Source organism: Centropristis striata, chromosome 11, assembly GCF_030273125.1.
Source record: "Centropristis striata isolate RG_2023a ecotype Rhode Island chromosome 11, C.striata_1.0, whole genome shotgun sequence".
Lineage (NCBI taxonomy): Eukaryota > Metazoa > Chordata > Actinopteri > Perciformes > Serranidae > Centropristis > Centropristis striata.
The window spans coordinates 34,615,961-34,637,046 of NC_081527.1; the positions used below are offsets into that span (position 1 = coordinate 34,615,961).

The 21,086-nt window shown below is 36.6% G+C and overlaps 1 protein-coding gene across 1 annotated transcript; it reads right to left on the reverse strand.

Moving 5' to 3' along the window:
* Window positions 1–1,875: 1,875 nt before the first annotated feature.
* phc3 (polyhomeotic homolog 3 (Drosophila)) lies at window positions 1,876–21,086 on the reverse strand. Its single transcript, XM_059344139.1, has 15 exons — window positions 20,918–21,086; window positions 19,346–19,549; window positions 16,792–16,947; window positions 16,619–16,699; window positions 16,392–16,544; window positions 14,430–14,519; window positions 14,069–14,291; window positions 12,141–12,754; window positions 11,555–11,678; window positions 10,334–10,629; window positions 8,952–9,108; window positions 8,720–8,831; window positions 7,615–7,747; window positions 5,144–5,417; window positions 1,876–2,496 (listed from the first exon to the last, which is right to left on the reverse strand). The coding sequence occupies exons 2-15, from the start codon at window positions 19,514–19,516 to the stop codon at window positions 2,342–2,344; spliced, it is 2,739 nt and encodes a 912-aa protein (XP_059200122.1). The 5' UTR covers window positions 19,517–19,549; window positions 20,918–21,086; the 3' UTR covers window positions 1,876–2,341.

Consider the following 21,086-nt stretch of genomic DNA (forward strand, 5'->3'; position numbering starts at 1 on the left):
AATAAAAAATATACTAAAAACCTGGATTAATCTGGTTAGTCACATTGGACTGCTATTATATTGAACACTACTGTTTGTATGATTGTTGATTCTATTTTGTAACAGTACAGTTTAATTAATTTATTCTGTAATTAATATAAAAGTATAACTTTACATATGTGGAAATACTCAAGTACAAGTACCTCAAAATTGTACTTAAGTATAGTTTCATTCCACCACTGCTAAATAAATTTACTGAGTAGCCAGAGGAATACAGTTTTTTTGTTTGTTTTTTTAACAATAGAAAAATAAATGATTCATTTTAATTATTTTATTGAAATTAAAACTGCTTAACTCTGCACCATGGACTGACAGAATGAACTAAGTTACTATTCTAGTGGCAAATAGTATATCATAAATAAATATATGTTATATAGGACAGGATACAGATGTTAGTAAGTGTGTGAAAGATGCCCTCTGGTGGTGATTCACCAAAATGCAGAACATGTTTTAAAATGTTTTAGTGTCAGTCTGTCTCAATGAATTAACATTCCAGAGCGATTTAAAAAAAAATAAAAATAACTATGCATGGTAAAATAAATACGTAAGGATATCCTTGTTGACTTGTCACCAAATTCTCAATAAATTGAAGGTTTCCTTAATAGAATTGTGGAATTTGAAAGGATTTAAAACTGATCCTGACTTGTCCCTCTTTCTCTTAGACAGGCAGGTAATATATCTGTTCTATTTATTAAAAACATCGTGAGACGTTTGAAATCAATATATGAATTCACACTGGTGGTTAAAGCAAAGTTTACTTTGTTTCACCATCGTCATATTACAGTTATTAATCTCATAAAGCTACAAATAGATACATCACCTCATTGCTCTGCGTTCTGCAAACAGCTGTGTTGAAAAGAAAGGCAAGAAACAAATGCACACGGAGCCAGATCGAGATCCTCACGACATGAGGCAGTGGAGCTCATGAAAACATTACCAAGTTTCTTGCTTTAAGATGTTTATCTGCTGCAGTGACCTACTTACTCATATGTGCAGTGGTGGAAAAAGTATTCAGATCCCTTAAGTGAAAGTACTGATACAACACTGTGAAATTACTCCACTACAAGTAAAAGTCCTGCATTCAAAACTCACTGAAGTAAAAGTACAAAAGTATCAGCATCAAAATGTACTTAAAGTATCAAAAGTAAAAGTACTTTTTATGCAGAATGGACCCACTTGGATTGTTTTATATATTCTAAAAATATATTGGTGGGTTATTATTTTTGATGCATTTATGTACGGACCACTTTAATTTTCTCAAGGTAGGGCTAATTTTTACTACTTAATATACTCTTATGATGCTCAATTTAAAATATGTTAACATGTTAGCAAACATTTCATATTAATTATGTTTTTATGTTAAATCTTGAACTGAAAAGTAACTAAAACTGGCAGCTAAATATAGTGGAGTAAAAAGTACAATATTTGCCTCAAAATGTAGTGAAGTAGAAGTATAAAGTAACATAAAATGGAAATACTCAAGTAAAGTACAAATATCTCAAAAATGTACTTAAGTACAGTACTTGAGTAAATGTACTTAGTTACATTCCACCACTGCATATGTGATATGTTCAGTGGCCCCTTTATATTCATGTGTGATAAACGTGTGCTTACTGAATCAGTTACAAGTCAAGATGACCAACAGGAAACTCAGCTGTTTTACAAAGTTCTTCAAATTTATTGTTGTCCAATACGGAAAAAAAACAAAAACTTTTGGCACCTTTTGTCAAAAGTGTTAAGAAAAAAACACACACACAAAACAGTAGACAATACTTTCATGGTTTTATTTGTATATTAATTATGGCAATAATAAATAAATAATAAATAACAAGTTTGGGTCCATAAGTCATTCAGTTTACTGATGATAAATGTATCAAATTTAATCTGTAAGATAATAAATCTGTAAACTTTGACATTGTACAGCATCCTTTGACATTAATACTTAAACTTTAATCATGTAAAGTTGTTTTTTCTTTGTTTACAAATGATACAAAGAAGTTTTAATTCACCATTTTGAAACAAATGGATAAGCGGAGCCAAAAACTGCTACAATCACTATGACAAAATGAGGAGAGGAGACAGAAAGAACTGCTCGTCTTTGTGTTAAATTAAAATCTGCTGTTACAGTGTGAGGACTTCACTCAGGAGTGAAATCATTGGCAGTGGTCTCAGACTGAGTCTTTGTGTAAAATCCAAGAACGAGTCAACTTAAAGATGCTCTCTTGTTTCCTGTTTTTCTTCATTTTAGTCCAGAACAACACAAATCCTTCTTCATTCTTGGAGAGCAGGAATGTTAATGTGTTTATGCGTCTTTCAGAGAGTTGATGTGTGCACACAGTTTGAGAGCAGGTCCCAGTTTAAGGTTCATGGTGCTGACCAGGTGCTCCTCTGTCAGCAGCAGCAGCGCCTGTCCATCGATTTCCTGCGAGCGAAACTCCTCGGCTACATCCTGCCCACCTGCAGGAAACACACGGTACAGCGTGTGTTCATTCTGATGCATTTTGTCAGCTGGTATCTGCAGAATTCCTTACTTATATACAAAACATACACTACTGGTCAAAAGTTTTAGAACACCCCAATTTTTCCAGTTTTTTATTGAAATTCAAGCAGTTCAAGTCAAATGAACAGCTTGAAAGGGTCCAAAGGTAAGTGGTGAACTGCCAGAGGTAAATAAAAAAGGTAAGCGTAACCAAAACTGAAAAATAATGTACATTTCAGAATTATACAAGTAGGCCTTTTTCAGGGAACAAAAAATGGGTTAACAACTTAACTCTATGGAGTCTTGGGCTATTTTGTCCATTTTTGAATTCTTTTCATGTCTTTGTAAGTCATTTTGTGTCTTTTTTTGGTCATTTTGTGTCTTTTTTTTGTCATTTTGTGTCTTTTGGTGTCTTTTTTTGGTCATTTTGTGTCTTTTTTTAGTCCTTTAGTCCAACATAAAATGTGATTTTGAATCTTTTTTTTACTTTCAAAACTATCATGCTCAATAAAGAATTTTAAATGTTGCAAATGTGCATTCATTTCAGAGTACACTGAGACATTTAACTGCATAATTTTCAATTAAATTCTGGAAAAGTTGGTGTGTTCTAAAACTTTTGACCAGTAGTTTATATATTCTCACTTTGTCAAAACAGGAGCTGCTCCAGCGTTAATGAGGCAATTTCATTAGAGCTACATCTGGCTGCTTTAATTTGATGCACAGGAGGTGAATCCAGTTTTATTTATATAGCACCTTTCATACAATCATGCAGCCTAAAAAGGCCTCACAGAGCCGAATTAAAACAGCCAGACAAGAGAGCAAAATAAATACAAAAGGACAAAAAAGATATTGCAAGACTAAGAAGTTTCAACAAAAATAGTAAAATGTTAAAAAAAAGTCACTGTAATCATTAAACACAAAGGATGAAAATAGTATGAAAACCAGTGAAATGGCGATGCATCTTAAGTTAATTATGAAGGAAAAGCTGCTTATTTTCTGATTCCTATTAACAGAAAACAGCAAGAAGAAAAGTGTGCTTACTGCCTACATTAAAAAAAGCGAGTCATGTTTTTTAAAATCTTGTTTACTTTTTTTGCTTTTATTTATAATAAGATGTGAAAAGCTAAAAAGGCTGAGGTTTAGGGGGAAAATGTGGCAATTTGTGTGTTTGGCAGCTTAAAAAGCATCTGGAACTTTTATTTGGTTTCCACTGCATTAATTAATAATGTATTATTAATAAAAAATAATATCCACGAACCATGAAATGTTTTTTCATGATGATCAAAATAGTTGCCATTTAATTTTCATAATTGTTTCAACTTCTATTAACTTTTATTATTTTATTGTTTTATTTAAAATTATTTGTTTTATTTAATTTCAAAAAGTTTGTTTTATTGGGAGAGAGTTTTTTGAATGTATAAATGCTATCTCTATTGAAAATGAGCAAAATTTCAATAAATATTCAGTACCTTTGAGAAAAATAGTTTATAGCTGTATCTATCCTGTTTATACTGTTTGGTAGTTTAATTTATTACAAAAAAATCTCATTTTATACCCTGTAAAATAACTAAAGCTGTCAAGTAATTGTAGTATTTGTAGTAATACATTTCTATTTGTCATTAATTTTTTTGTTTTAAAAGAAGATAAAATGTTTGGATCTGTACCTCATTAAAAAGAGAATACAAATAAATAATTGGGTAACACTTTCTATGAAGACTACATCTATAGTGCATTATGAGCGCATTCATAGTGAATTATAATGCTCATTATAATCAATCATAATGCATTATGACTGCACTCATAAACACATAAAGCTTCATGATGCACTATATCAACAGTTATAAATATAGCTTATAATGACTTATAAATCCAAGTGTCTTATGAGTGCTCTTGACTGGTTATAAACTACAGGCTGACTGATGAGGCTTATAATACATTACAACTACTCATACCCCTCTATACACACACCTCAACAATCAATTGTTATAAGGACTCATAGGATGCCATAAGTATAAATAAATGATCAATGTATGCTTTAAGTAAAGTGAGGTTCATATAGACACATCTATAATGCAGTATAGCTAATCATGCCAACAATGAAACATCATGATTAGCTATACTGCATTATAGATGTGTCTATATGAACCTCACTTTACTTAAAGCATACATTGATCATTTATTTATACTTATGGCATCCTATGAGTCCTTATAACAATTGATTGTTGAGGTGTGTGTATAGAGGGGTATGAGTAGTTGTAATGTATTATAAGCCTCATCAGTCAGCCTGTAGTTTATAACCAGTCAAGAGCACTCATAAGACACTTGGATTTATAAGTCATTATAAGCTATATTTATAACTGTTGATATAGTGCATCATGAAGCTTTATATGTGTTTATGAGTGCAGTCATAATGCATTATGATGGATTATAATGAGCATTATAATTCACTATGAATGCGCTCATAATGCACTATAGATGTAGTCTTCATAGAAAGTGTTACCAATAATTGTAGTGCAGTAGAGAGTAGGCTACATTAGTACTTTCAATGTGTACTTTAGTCTATGCTTTGTGTATCAGTGGTGGAGTGGATCATCATTTACTGCAGTAATACAGTGTGAGTGTTACCTGGAAGTGAGTTGATAAAAGAAAACACTTGTTGTACGTTCCACTGAGACGGAGGAGCCACGCTGTCGTCTTCTCCGTCAGAAACACTGATGGTTTCTGTCGTCCTCTGCTCCTGCTCTCTGTCCCGCTCTCGCTCTCTCTCCGCCTGTTTCCGGAGCCTGGTGGTCATGGGCACGGGAGGCTCATCATCCTCTTCGTCCTCTTCCTCCTGCTCCTCCTCCTCCTCTCTCCGTGAGCTCTGCTGGTCCTCCTCCGACCCAAATGACCCGCGAGCCTGCGCAGCACAGAAACACAAATCTGCTGACTGCTTACAGGAGAGCTCAGCCAGGTTTTACCCTGAGTCATCTCAGATTAGATTGAGGTTCCTACGAACGAAAGCTGCAGGTTTTTTTCTCCAATATTTAACGCAGTGACCTTTCAAAATAAAGGTTCAATGTAAAGAAGTGGATGCATTACAAGGTTTTCTCTCATGTCACATAAGTCAATGAGCTTTAAGCAGCTTTAGACCCTAAAATAATTTTATAAGACTGGATTTTAGGAAATTTGAGGATTTTCGACACTATATTTATATTATTTATATATACAGTATACTATATATATATATATATATATATATATATATACACACACACATTTTTTTACTTGTAAAACTGGAGTCAAATTCCTTGCATTTTGCACACATACTTAATAAACCATAAAAAAATTTCAACTATAAGCAATTATTATTGAAACAGTTCTACAAAATATAAGACATTGTCATATTTGGTCAACATTTCATTTAAACTTAAATATCATTAATTTCATTTATATACTTAAATGAAGTTATCGATTCCATCCAAGTTACGAAAATGTTGTGTAGATACAAACTGTGTTTGACTGTTTATCTTACAGTCATTGTTATTAACGTCTAACAGACCAGATGTTTCCATCCTCAAGGTCAGGACCCCCATAAGGTACTGAAAGATAAATCTGCTGATTACCAGGATAGGGAGAATAAAAAAACCTTTCTGCCACACAAATTCATGATTAATTTCTCAGACTTTCTTTCCTGTTTGTTTTCTTGCCTAATGGGTTTGTGGCAAGGCTGTCAATTGATTAAAAAAAACCCCAGAGAAATCACAAAATTTCCTGTTTATAATCACAATCACTTTTTTTGTTCATCCTAAGACCGAAGCTTCTAATAATGGCTGTCTGTTAAAGGAGAAGACATGTTGGTACCCCTCTGACCCATTTCATTCATACATCCACTTTCATCCGTTTTTTTTTCCTTTCCAAAATTTTCCACAACGACATGATTGGTACCAATGGTTTTCAAGATTTCTTACATGCAGGGGTCAATTTATTGTTACATTTAAGGGCACCAAATTATTGAATACCTTTTCCCTTCTGGCAAAGAACTCAATCTCTATAAAAATGTTTCAAAAGATGTCAAAAAGCCTATTTAACTGCTGCTTTAAAATTCGAATTCACACTCAAATACACTTTTATATCATGTTGATATTTTTGTTTTTATATTGTTTTTGTTATTGTCATTTTAACTTGTTAATGTTATACATGTTTTTTCTATTATCAGTTTATTATTTTCTTATAACTATGACATTTTAGATGGAGGCTTTAAATAAGCCCATCTGGGTTTTCTGCCTTTCCCTGCAATTTACACTATTTGTTATCTCTGTCATTTTATGTAATTCTAACTGTGCAAATAAATAAATAAATAAATAGAATAAATAGATCTTCTCATTTCAGATGACACCATTATCTACACTGTAAAAAACCTTTGTAGAAATTACAGTAAAACACTGTCAAATTGCATCAGAAATAGGTTGTCAAATTAAACATTGTACATCACCGTAGTGAATACTTTTAATTACTGTAAATCAAAGAATATCATAAAACTTTAAATTCAACTGCCATAAACTGCAGAAAACACACAGTTTTAGTGGAAAAAAATATAAAATTTTGATGTAAAATTAATGGAGAAATACCATGATGACACAATTATCCTAAAAGTAATGGGATTATTCAGTATAAATTACAGTTTTTGCTGATATTTACATTTACATACGCTCACTGTATTTTTTACAGTGAAGTTCTGGCAACCAAAGCTGCCGGTATTTTACCGTAAATTAAACAGATTTTTTTTTTACAGTGTACCTGCTACAGCCTGGAACTTTTATTTTGTGTTAATTATTTTTAATGTGCTAAATATTTACATTTTCTTAAATATTTTCAGATCTGTGCTGGGAAATTCTGTTATAAACATTAAGAATTGCCTATAAATCTGTCTCTTTGAAACACTGTGTTATTATGCCCTATTTTGAAAACGTGCTCACAGACCAGGAGTCTCCTTCAGTGCTCTGCTCCCGTCAGAGGCAGCTGTTCCCCAGAGAGCAGCTCGTCTCACAGGACCAGTGATCCCTGCAGCACTGGTGCGTTTGGCTACATGCATCAGGTCAGTGATACCAACTGACCTGTCTCAGAAAATGTTCTCTGGAGGCTCCGTTGACTCTGCTGCTGGGGGGTCGTCCTCTCCTGCCCATCGGCCTGTGACCCCAGCGACCTGCTCGCAGCACAGTGATGCGCTTGGTGCAGCTCACACTGAACCTAAACATGGAGAATATTAAATTAGATTCATGCAGTTTGCTGCAGATGATCACATCTGTATGGTGTGCAGCCAGACTGGCTTCTGTGGTTGTGCACTGAGTCTGCAGCTGGACTCTTTGAAGCCTGGATGGAGATTTCTTTTATAACTCAAATGTAACTCGATGGGTTCCAGATGTTACATGATGAGTCTCACCACCACTGAGACATTTTCCGATTACATGTGTTGTGTGGTAGAGGCTGCTTTTAAAAAAAAAAAAAAAGGTATGATAAGCAACATTGAAAAATGCCTTAAAAGGACTTCATCTATGACATATAGCCTATGTTGTTGTGTTGTGTAATTATATTACCCCAAAGGTTTTCTAACAATTTGTATACAAATCTGTAGAAATCTGTAATTTCAGTGTCATGTGTATACAGCTGATATTGACACTATAGACATCTGAATTTTACAGTATAACATTCGTCGGGTAAATATGAATGTAGAATTTTTTGTCGGGTAAATATGAATGTAGAATTTTTGTATTTATTTTTTTTACAGTATTGCATGTATGTATTAATTGTGTTATTTTTCTTGTATGTACTGTTTTTGTTTGTTGTTTGTATGTCATGTTCTATGTCTTTTAGGGACCCCAGGAAGACTAGCAGTCGCCAAGGCGTCAGCTAATGGGGATCCATTCAATAAACGATAAACAATAAACAATTTGGTTGCCTGTCGATGGCATCTCATACACTTGTGGTTTCCTGCAAGAAGCTGTCAAAAATTGACATTTTATCCGATTTTAAACCACATTTTATTTCTTGGTCATTATAGAGAAACATTGTGGTAACACTGATTTTAAACCATAGTTTAAATAGTGGACATAGTCACAGTGATGTCACTCATTGTTTTGTGGACTGGCTGATGATCGATGTCACTGCGCTCATTAATTGAAGTCTTGTTGGTGCGTGTCGATGTCTGAGTGATTTATTTACCGTCTGACACACGTCATGGAGCAGAATCGTTTGGAGCGCAGGAACGTGTGAGCGTAACCTCGACTCCCACAGAACTCACACTGCAGCAGCACGCTCTCCCCGAGCTCTGCAACTGCACAGGACCAGCTGTTAGTCACACATACACACACAAGTATATACAGTATATATATATATATATATATATATATATATATACACACACACATATATATATATACACAGATCAGCTCACCATCTGCTGCAGGGCCGTCGTCTTCCATCTCTGAGTCTGTTGAGTCTGACTGGTCAGCGTCCAGCGGGCTGTCCTCGGCCGCTGCGTCCCCGTTGGTTTGTATCTCGTGGGATTCAGGAAGTGAAGCCTGTTGGTCTAACAGCGAGGACGAGACCACCTGCATCAACAGGTGCGAATAGAAAAGTTAGATCTCACATACGAACATGAGGTTGCCTTTAAATGTATTAATTTGTTGCCTTAGTTTCTCGATCTCTCGATTTAAGTCTCGATCACTGGTTTTCATGTTATTTGTATCCTTTGTGCTTATCTCAATTGGACTAAAATTAAAGAAATGAATGTGTTTTGCAACCTGAACTTGAAAAATGGGCATTATACGAGATGATGCTGCTGTTAGAAGCAGAATTGGTACATTGGGCCTCACGCAGGAAGAGAAAACAAAGGAATTTTGTCTGTCTTTTGTTCCATAATTCACTTTTAATTTGTTACAACCCACTGATTCTTATTTTTGCTCTTCTCTTAGGTAAAAGAAAATGTTAGGAATGGTCGGGAGCACTTTTAGAAAGAAAAGAATAAAAAATCTTCACAGTCTACAAATTATTTGTTCAATACAAGAAAACACAGGCATCTATAGAGGATTTATGCTTAGTAGTAATGGTTTCCTAACAAACCCTTGTTTTTTAATTCTGATGCCAGAATTAGACATTTACTTTTGTTTTTAATAGCTGGATATGTCTTAAACTACAGGAAAAATAAGAATACACTACCGGTCAAAAGTTTTAGAACACCCCAATTTTTCCAGTTTTTTATTGAAAATCAAGCAATTCAAGTCAAATCAACAGCTTGAAAGGGTACAAAGGTAAGTGGTGAACTGCCAGAGGTAAATAAAAAAAGCTAAAATATAACGTACATTTCAGAATTATACAAGTAGGCCTTTTTTCAGGGAACAAGAAGTGGATTAACAACTTAACTCTATGGAGTCTTGGGCTATTTTGTCCATTTTTGAATTCTTTTCATGTCTTTGTAAGTCATTTCGTGCCTTTTTTTGGTCATTTTGTGTCTTTTTTTAGTCATTTTGTGTCTTTTGGTGTCTTTTTTTTGGTCATTTTGTGTCTTTTTTTAGTCCTTTAGTCCAACATAAAATGTGATTTTGAATCTTTTTTTAACTTTCAAAACACTATCATGCTCAATAAAGAATTTTAAATGTTGCAAATGTGCATTCATCTCAGAGTACACTGAGACATTAAACTGCATCATTTTCAATTAAATTCTGGAAAAGTTGGTGTGTTCTAAAACTTTTGACCAGTAGTGTATGTCAATTTAAATCTTTCAATAGCTAAAACATCAACTCTGACAGACTTTCATTACAGCTCAAGTGTTCATACCGGGAACGGCTCCAGACCCTCTCGGATGACGAAGCCCTCTATGAGGTGTGTGAGGACATGGGTTGTAAGTATCCTGTCGGGGCTCGCTGGGACGCTGGCCGGGGAGGAAGGGGGCTGGCTAGGGCCTCGTACTGCTGCTGACAGGGGGGGAGGAGGTAGAGGAGGGGATGGAGGAGGAGGGTTGCTGCTGCTGGTGGTGCTGGTGGTGGTGCTGGCAGTAAGCTGGGAGGGTTCTTCCAACACTGGTGACCTGATCACTGAGTGACTGGATATGATAGAGGATGAACCCATCGCTGCTGAACAATAAGAGGCGTAAAAGATAACAGAACTAAAGGTTAAAACAGGCTTATTCCAGTTATTCCAGTTTATTTTCAGGAAACTCAAGTAAAGGTAAAGGCGGGTTCACTAGTTCTGACGTAAGACTTCTTTCCTCAGAGCAGCCTGATCTCAGTCAGGTTAGTTTCCAGTAGCAGAAAGAATATTATATGTTTTTTAACAGTATTTCAACCATATTGAGTCACTTGTCCACAGTTTACTTAGGTACAATTTTGAGCTACTTGCATTTCCTTGATTATTTCCATTTTATCTAACTTTATACTTCCACTCCACTACATTTAGAGGCAAATATTGTACTTTTTACTCCACTACATTCAGCTGACAGCTTTAGTTACTTTCAGGTCGAGATTTAACCTAAAAAAAAAAAGAGTTTATATTTAAACCATTTAGATCAATTTAAAGTGATTAGACATTTGTTTTTCTTTTGATACTTTAAGTACATTTTGATGCTGATATGTACTTTTATTTAACATTTTGAATGCAGGACTTTTACTCCCTACCTAGTGGAGTAATTTCAGTGTGGTATTAGCACTTACACTTAAGTAAGATATCTGAGTACTTCTTTCACCACTGCTTGGACAAAACAAGTAACCAACTAGTAGAGAACTTAGGTTTAAAAGAAAAAAAAAATCTTATTGTGCTAATATAAAATAATTTTCTTGGTCCTATTTTATACATCCAATTCGGCACAATCTTTAGTGATCACATTAGCCCTAAACCAGCTTTATAAAACAGATCCAGGTTGAATTTTGTAGGTTAAGTTTTTCACAGTAAGCTCTGCTTTTCTGAGCCACCTTTATGAAACATCCCTCTGGCTATGAGGAGAGTTTGTAGGGTTAGTAAGGGTTTTTATCGTATTCTTTTCAATCTTGCACCATCTTTTACCTGCACCATTGTGTTTAGTCGGCCCGATGAGAGGTGTCTGGGTCCTGTCTGGCTGTGGACTGGGGGAACATTCATCTTTCCTCTCCTGTGAGCTCAGTCCATTCACTTTGCATGTTTGCCCCGACTGAAATTCAAACCACAGAAAACCCTTTATCAAAATAACATACAGTACAGGCCAAAAGTTTGGACACACACGTTCTCATTCAATGCGTTTTTCTTTATTTTCATGACTATTTACATTGTATATTCTCACTGAAGGCATCAAAACTATGAATGAACATATATGGAATTATATACTTAACAAAAAAAGTGTGAAATAACTGAAAACATGTCTTTTATTTTAGATTCCTCAAAGTAACCACCCTTTGCTTACTAGAATATAAGACATGTTTTCAGTTATTTCACACTTTTTTGTTAAGTACATAATTCCACATGTGTTCATTAACAGTTTTGATGAATTTACAATGTCAATAGTCATGAAAATAAAGGAAACACATTGAATGAGAAGGTGTGTCCAAACTTTTGGCCTGTACTGTATATTGTAAATAATGCTTTGAAAACATATCTGCAGCACTCGGCGACTCACGGATGGAGTTTCATTGTGTCTGACTCGATGCACTTTCAGGTTAACGGCCACCGTCTGAGGAGGCGGGAGGTTCTGGTAGGGCATCTGGACCAGAGCCTCGGCTACAGGCAGCTCCTGCTCCGTCAGCAGCACCTGTCCTGACTGGACGGCCAAAGCCTGGACTGAGTGCAGGGACAGCCTCTGGAGGGAGGTGGGGGGGTTCTGGGGCAGTCTGGGGAGAACCAGAGGCGGAGGAGGAGGTGGAGGCTGGTTCTGCGGGAATGAGGTGCGACGCTGCGGAGCGGCAACCAGAGGAGGAGGCTGAGGCTGGACGGCGGCTGCTGGGATTGAGGACTGAGGTGAGGATGCAAACAGGCTGGTGACAGACGAACAGGAAGAAGACGGGGCTCGGGGGTCGTTGTTGGTTTGGGACTGGGTGGTCAGTCTCTTAACTGAGAGAGGAAGAGGGTTGGGTTCTTGAGATGCTACTCTGAGGGCGATGGGCTGGAGCTGCCTGTGGTTTGTTGCTCCTCCTGCAGCCTGCTGGAGGATGAGCTGGTGGTGCGCCATCCGCTGACCTGGCGGACAGGACAGCTGCTGCTTCACCAGAGCGTGGGTTTGCATTGGAGAGTAGGCTGCAAGGAGAGAGATGCATCGACAAAAAATGAAGAGCAAAAACTAGAAAAGGCACTCAGAGAGCACTGACCTCTGCTAAGGCCGCTGGTGCATTCAGGTGCTTCAGCAGGAGTTGAGAGGCATAATTTTATTTTGTCAAACTTGTATTTTATAACTCAAAGCTTCTAAACAACTCTGATAGCTGTTTGCAAAATGATTAGAAACTCTTTTCTGATCATTCTGACAGCACATTAATGCAAGAACTGATCGTATGAATAGATTTATTCATAGGTGGCCTGTGCAAGGACGGAGGAGAACTTTATACATTCACCAAATATTTTTGCCTTTTGAATTTTCTCTTTGGCACAAAGACAATTTATGAGTGGTACAGACCTGTTGTAGGAGTCATGCACTATTGGATTGTATGTATAATTATTTTGAAAGGATTGAAAACCCACATAAAGTATGTGACAAAGTAAGAGAAATTTAAGAAGTTATGAAAATGTTCTTGCATAAAGCCCATTGATAGCTTTTGCAGTATTTGTGTGAAAATGAAGAGTAAAGAAAACATGAAGGAGAACCATTTTTCTCATTATTGTGACAGCACATCAATGCAACACAAATGTCCTATTTTGCAATGTTAACAAAAGTGAAAATTAATTTGTGGAGCTGCCCTCTGATTCAGATCTACTCCACAGTGTTACTTTTTGGCCTGTGCTACATCCTGCCACCAAATAGGGCAAGTAGATAAAGACAAATGCAAGCAAATAAAGAAATTGGGTAACACTTTACAATAACCCTTATTTATAAATGGTAAACAGATAGTTTATTAATGTTTAATCAGCATTTATAAACTGTATATAGACCATTTAGAATGGTAAATACATAATTTATTAATGTTTAACTAACTACATCATTCATGAATGACAAATAGATAGTATACTAATGTAAGTTTATAGTTACTTTACCATTAAGAAACCAATAAATTATAATTAATAGTTTATCAATAGTTTTAGTTACACTCATTTTAACATTTTTAACACCATATTAAGTATGTTAATGATTTGAAATGATTCATATACCTTTAAGAAATTGGTGGAAAACATTTAAAGATTAAATATGTATAGCACTTTGTAAATGGTTAATAATTGGTTTATAAACCATCTATAAACATTATTTAGTTGGTTATTGTAAAGTGTTACCAGAAATTGCCCTGAAAACTAACCTCTTTGGCAGAAATAACAAGTCTGTGTTATTTGATTCATCACGTAAGCCTGAAACAGACTTTTAGTAATCTTTCCTTTAAGCGTCAGTATCTGCACAAGCTGTCTCACCTGGGGTTATAATCTGGGGTCCTGAGGCCAGCCGGGTGACATCAGCCGGTCCCGTTTCTGTCGAGGTGTCAGTCAGCGGGTTGGTTTTCAGCCCGCAGACTGACGCCTTAGATAAAGAGCTGGCTGGAGTCAGGGTTTGTGACTGTGCTGATGGCTTTAAGATCACGCTGTGGGCTGTGGCCAGAGCTCCAGGCAGGTGGGTGCGCAGAGCGAGATTCTGCACCTGAATACACACAAAGACTTTTAACAGTTCATTTTGCAATGCAGCTCATGTTCAAGATATATGCATACATCCTGAAAGTATATAACAATGTTGGGCTTGCATGGTTTATTCTAAATTTGTGCCTGGCAAAGTTTGTACCTGAGAGGAGGGAGGTAAAGAGGAGCAGGAGGTGACAGCAGGGAGGTCTGACTGAACTGCAGCCACCGTGGCTGCAGGGGTTAGAATGAGCTAACGGAAGGAAAGCAAACAGCGAGCAGAGACAGGTGGTGAAGTGGTTAGAAATAAACACTTTGCATGTTGTGAGAAAACATAAAACACATTCAGTAAAATTAGAAATAGGGCAAATGAGTCATGCAGTTTTAAAGGGATAGTTGGATTTATCTAAGGTATTTATCTAAAGTCCAATGTATTACATACAGTAGATGGTGGTCGACACGCCCAGTTTCACTTCACATCATAAAGAGCTGTGTGATGGTGAGGTAAAGCCATGAAAATATTCTAAATAGAGCGTCAATATATATATATATATATATATATAGACAGATAAAGCATGGAAACAATCAAATACACCAAAATTAAGAGCATGGGTATTAACAGCAGAACAAAGTTTAGAGATGGAAAAACTAACTTTTAGAAATAGGGAACAAATACATATTTGGAACAAGTTATACTGTAAAGAAAGGCTGGTAAAAACAGTGGAAATATTTAATCAAATTAAGGAGATGAACTAAATGGTCCCCTCCCCAACATGAACACTCACATGCATACACACACACACACACAGATTCATGAACACGCATACATGCACCACCGCTTATTTTTTCATTATATTATTACTTTTTTTTTTTTTTTTTTTTTTTGTGTCATTAGTTTGTTGTTTATTTCTTTTCTTAGAGATCCTCATTTGGGGAATACCAGTTTGCCTTGTATATATGTTTGTCTGTTTACCCTATGTTTTTGTTATTTACTTTGTGAATATATACCTTGAAGAAAAGGGGGGGGGGGGGGGGGAATGCAAGGTACAATATTGTAAAGAAAACGAAATGACTCATTATGTTTGTGAAAGTAAGAAGCCTTGCAATAAAGTATTAAAAAAAAAAATATATATATATATATATATGGTACATTTTATATATTATATTTTCACAGCTTTAATTTGCCGTCACACAGCTCTTTATGATGGGAAGTGAAGCCACTGTGCTTGCCTCAAAGCCACCAGACTCTTCTGACAAATACAAAAATTTTACTTTGCAGAATGCAAATGTTGCTGGTCTACCACTACCTCGATCTGGTAGTTTGTTTAATGGGGGTGCACTGATTGTGAAACTCTGGGACTATACCGATGTTTAAAATAACAATTTGGCTGACAGCGATCTTTGTTTTTTGTTGTCATTACCCCTATTGTGACAGAGAAACAAAGACATTTTCATCATAAAAAATTAAGAAAGCACAAAACTGAACTGAGTAAATATCAGATACCAATGTTTGGCTGAAATATCGGTGCGCTGTAGTTTGAGAAGGTTGTTTCGGAATCACACCAGTCACACAATAACACAGACTGATCAAGGCAACAGTAGACCAGCAACTCCTGTATTCTACAAGGTAAAATTACTGTTTCTCTCATTGGAGTCTGGTGGCTTTGAAAAGGCTTCAGTTCCCCCTTCGTACACTTGAATAGGGCTGTCTGACGGCAAGGTAAAACAATAAAAATATAGAGTAAATATAGTGTAAACTTCAGCTGATATTTACTGCCATCTACTGTCTTTAACCCATTGAGGCCTAAAACGCCTGTAAAACCTCTGGGCGATTTTAAAATAAGCCCCTAAAACCTGAAGTTTTTCTGGAAATTCAACAGAAGTGTCAACGCTTCTACTAAATAATAGATTTTTCAGCCTCTGTAGCAGAGAGAAATGAAATTCAAAAAGTATTTGAGAGCTTATACAAATACTACAAAACGACGTATCCACTTTCCAGGCTTCAATGGGTTAATACACTGACTATTGATAAGTAATTCATGCAACCCCATTTCAAAAAATCCAAACTCTCCCTTCAAAGTGCCAGCGCAAACTGTGAGTGTGATGAATTTGAACATTTTTGTACCATTTGAGTGCGGAGGTACATCTGAGCTTGGTTACAGTTGGCCGGTCTGTTTCCAAGCAGCATGGCCTGCTGGGATATGGTGGTCGCAGCGCCAGTGGATGTTTGGGTTCGGCCGATCAGCTGTGCCGTCACCGGAGATGCCGGTAAAGTAATCTGGTTGAAAGAAAGATGCTGAGGTTAAAATTTGTTCTCAGAGGACGTCAGATTCATGTAACACAGATTCTTACTGAGTTTTGGGAAACTCCAGCAGGCTGATGAACCAAACTGCTGCTGGATGAAGAAGGTGACGGCCGCTGACAGACTGAAGCCTGAAACACATCAGAGAGATATTACACACCCTACAGCTTGTGTTAAAATGACTCTCTCTGCTTTCACTGACACATAACAGACTCCAGCTGACCTGCTGTATGGTGGCCAGACTCTGCAGGTGCGGGCTGTGCTGGTGCTGCTGCAGGGCGGCTGTCTGCAGCATCAGGTGCTGCTGCTGGGCTGCGTACATCTGGTGCAGGTACTGGGCCGCCATGCTCTGAGGTCTGTGGATGGCGTGCTGGATCACCTGTTGGATGATGGACACATCAAGTACTTTAGGATTCAGTTATTCTTTTGAATTTTATTCCATCTGCTCTTATTGCCCTGTGCACTTTGAAGCGTTTACAGCAGCGATAGGCAACTGGAGGCCCGGGGGCCGCATACAGCCCGCATCCTCACTTGAAGTGGCCCTCAGTACAACTACATGCATTTGAGCAAGAAATCTTAAAAGTGCAGTGTAAAAATGCACAAAATTACTTCTTGCGATTAATGTTGGTCTGCTATTCTTGGACTGAAAAAAAAAAGGAATCACAGTAAGTGGTTATTTTTTATTTGCTTCAAACCTTTTGTATTCCTATTTATACTGTTATACATGCATTTGAGTATGAAATATGTTAAGTTAATGCACTGTTAACATTTAAAATTGGAGTTTCATCATATGTGGTTAAGTGCACGGTCCTATATGTGGCCCTGTGGTAGTGTCCATGAAAAATCGTGGCCCCCTCCAGCATGTAAGTTGCCCATCCCTGGTTTACAGCATTTAGTTTACATTTTTTTTTTCTGGTGTTAGAAGTGAAATAATGAAGAGTTACTTTTTATTTTTGATGGCCAAGGACTTTAGATATTTATAATTTGGTTTCCCTTTGGTGCTATCAGCTATTTAATATGGAAGTCACTTTTTTAAGATGTCATATAACTACGGGTGGAAGTAACAAAATATGTTATAGGCTTATGAGTCGGTCCTTTGTTAAATAACGGACCAATCTATTGAAGACAGACATTCAACACAAGACTGTCTAGTTTCTGGACTGCTTATCTCTCATTTCCTGGCCTCTCAAGTCAAACAATACACGCAGAGGTCCCAGGTACTGTCCAAGGTGCATCTCAATAAATTAGAATAGATGTTGTTCAGGTCAAATAGCCCCAAGTATTGAGTGAATATAGATGGACTTTTCAGAGGCCAACATTTCCATATTATACATACTTTTTAAAATTGGTCTTTTGTAATGTAACAATTTTTTTGAGACAATGAATTTTAGGTCTTCATCATCATCATTATAATTTGAAGAAATTAAATTAATTAAGACATGAAATGTTTCATTCTGTGTGTAATGGATCTGTATAATGTGTTATTTCCACTTTTCCATTTCCATTTGAATTGAATTACTGACATAAATAAACAATTCTATATAAAATATTCTAATTTATTGAGATGCACCTGTATTACCTGCATATGCAAAGACACAAAGTATCATCTGTGACCTGGACTTACTGCCAGTCAAGTTGAACAATATTTGCATAGGTTTCAGGTTTTTTTTACAACTCATTTAGCCGATTACCGATACAGATTTTTTTGTCCCGCACAACTAATACCCACAATCAGGGCAAATTTGGCCAATTTCCCAATTGACATAATAAGTAAACATAACCTGTGTTCACTGGGAACATGTGAAAAGTGCAACTGTACAACAATTAAACCCAAATTGAATATACTACATGTACCTTACAGACTGCTGCTTAAATTCAAATTTAACTTAAAACAGGGGCCCAATATGTGATGACTCAATCTGCACTGTGCAAACAAAATCACAAAAAGTAAAAAAATATAAGCAGCTTCAGTCCCTAATCAGAATATAAATAAATAGGTGGGCTCAGACTACACTGCACAATTCTATGAGTTACAAACAAGGTGCAACAGAGAGGTAATGTGCACCCCATTATTTAATCACTTTATTATATCGGCATGTTGGCCGATGTCCGATAGTTCATTTTCAAACCAATATCGGCCGATACCGATAACGTGCCGATAATATCGTGCCTCCCTAGTTTCAGGTACTGTCTATAACCTGGACTCCTCTCAACTGAAACAATGCATGCAGAGGCCACAGTATTTGGCAATTATCTGGACTCCTCTTTAATGAAAGAATACATATAGAGGTACTGTCTATTAGCTGGACTGCCTGCTTGCCAAAATAAACACTGAATGCAGAGGTCCAAGGTAATGTCTATCAGTTGGACATTGGACCTGGACCACCTGCTTATCAAAGTAAACAATGCATGGAGATATCCCTGGTACAGTCTGGACTCCTCTCTAATAAAACAAATGTATGTAGAGGTCCCAGGCACTGTCTATTACCTGGACAATTTGAACTATCTTCTTGCCAAAGTAAATGGTTTATGCAGAGGTTGCCGAGTCTACTATCTGGACTCATCCCTAATGAAATAATGCAAGCAGAGGTCCCTGGTACTGTCTATTAGCTGGGCTGCCTGCTTGTTAAAATAAGCAATGTTTGCTGAGGTCTCAGGGACTGTATATTACCTGGACACCGGAAAACCTGGACTGTCAAAGTAAATAATGCATAGAGATATCACGGGTACAGTCTATTACTTGGACTCCTCTCTAATTAAATAATTAGGTCTATTACCTGGACTGCCTGTCTGTCAGGTGAGATGATGCTGAGGGAAGTAGAGGGCGCCTGGGTGCACGTGGAGCTGCCGGAGCTGACTGTTGCCATGGTGACGGCAGCTGATGTTGTGGGGGTGCTGGTAGTCCTGCTAGTGTCCGCCTGCCTCTCTGCTGCGCCCTGCCTGTCCATCTTCCAGGTCACACAGAGTTAGTGATGATCAAACTGTGGAGGTAAAACAGACACAAATGAACAGCAGGGAATGAAATAAAACAGGATCTGAGCTGCTTGGTTCTTTGGTTGTTTGGCACTTTTCTCTGTCACACTGCAGCAAAAGCTTTTAGTTTAGAAAAAAAACAGTTGGAGCTTTAAATGCTGAAGAGTTGTTAGTCTAATAAAAGACACACAAAATCAGTGTTTATGCTGCAAAAGGTCAAACTGTGATACTTTATTAGTATTTAATTTAATTTAAAATGAATTATTTGTTTATCTATTTTTATTCCCGGATATCTACGTCACACTTTTCTGGGCACTTTATTCAAAATAAACATAAATAATAATAATAATAATAATAATATAATAATAATAATAATAATAATAATAATAATAATAAATATTTTTTAATTATGACAAAACTGTAAATGTACCTTTCCTATTTTGGTTATATTTTGGAAATATGAATTGCCTAGATAGAGTTTCCTGCAGTGAAAAATTACATGCAGATCTTGTTAAATTAGATTAAATTATCATCTAGGCATACTTGTGTTATTACAAAGCTACGGCAAAGAAATATTGTGGTTATTGAAACAGAACAATGAATTAATTTGTTCAGGATATATGGATCGATGGATGCAGCACTTTTTCTATTATTAGCCTATATTCTAGGAAATGTGCTTGAATTTTTATTTTATTTTAAATAGTGCACATCGGGATCAGATAATTTTAAATATTTGTTTTACTTTGGTCATTTCATTAAAGAAGGTATAAATCAATCATCAAATAACTCTCAACACCGACTACAAGAAAACCAAAACATCAGAAACAGAGATGAATAGCAGGTAACCTGTGACAACATTATTATGAATATATAATATAGCCTATGACAATGTTGTCACAGGTTACCTGCTATTCATCTCTGTTTCTGATGTTTTGGTTTTCTTGTTATCTGTGTTTAGAATTATTTGATGATTGATTTATACCTTCTTTAATGAAATGACCAAAGTAAAACAAATATTTAAAATGACCTGATCCCAATCCCTATATATATATATATATATATATATATATATATATATATAAAATTTGCCACATTTCATAAACACTGGTGGTCTCTATAGCAGCTGGAATATTGATTGATTTTTGCTGCAGAGTCGGTTCCTTTCAGTTAAACGGCGGCAGGATAAACTCGACAAACCCTGAATGAACCACAAATGATCTTAAATGTCCAGAATCTAGAAACGTGAGGGTGATACACACACACACACACCACATGAAGATGTTATTCCCTGGCTGCCTGTCTGTCGCTCTGTCCCTGTCTCACCGCTCAGACAGCTCTGTCTGCATGCACCATCATTCAGCCCTTGTCGGCGTTACCTGCCCGGTGTTGACGGATCATCAGGCCATCAGGAGCGGACCAGACCCCGGCACATTGTCCCAGTCATGAAGCCCGCTGATGCGTCAGTTCACTGTCTAAAATGGAGATTTTTTTTTAAATAAGACGGTACGCAGCAGGCGAATAAAAACGGCTTGATACAGCACCGCT

Coding starts and splice junctions, on each gene's coding strand:
- phc3 (XM_059344139.1), bottom strand. CDS start 19,516: ATGGACAGGCAGGGCGCAGCAGAGAGGCAGGCGGACACTAGCAGGACT. Junction 10,630..11,554: donor GACTAAACACAATGGTGCAG/GTAAAAGATGGT, acceptor CTTATTGTTCAG/CAGCGATGGGTTCATCCTCT. Junction 9,109..10,333: donor AGGGTCTGGAGCCGTTCCCG/GTATGAACACTT, acceptor CTGTTGATGCAG/GTGGTCTCGTCCTCGCTGTT.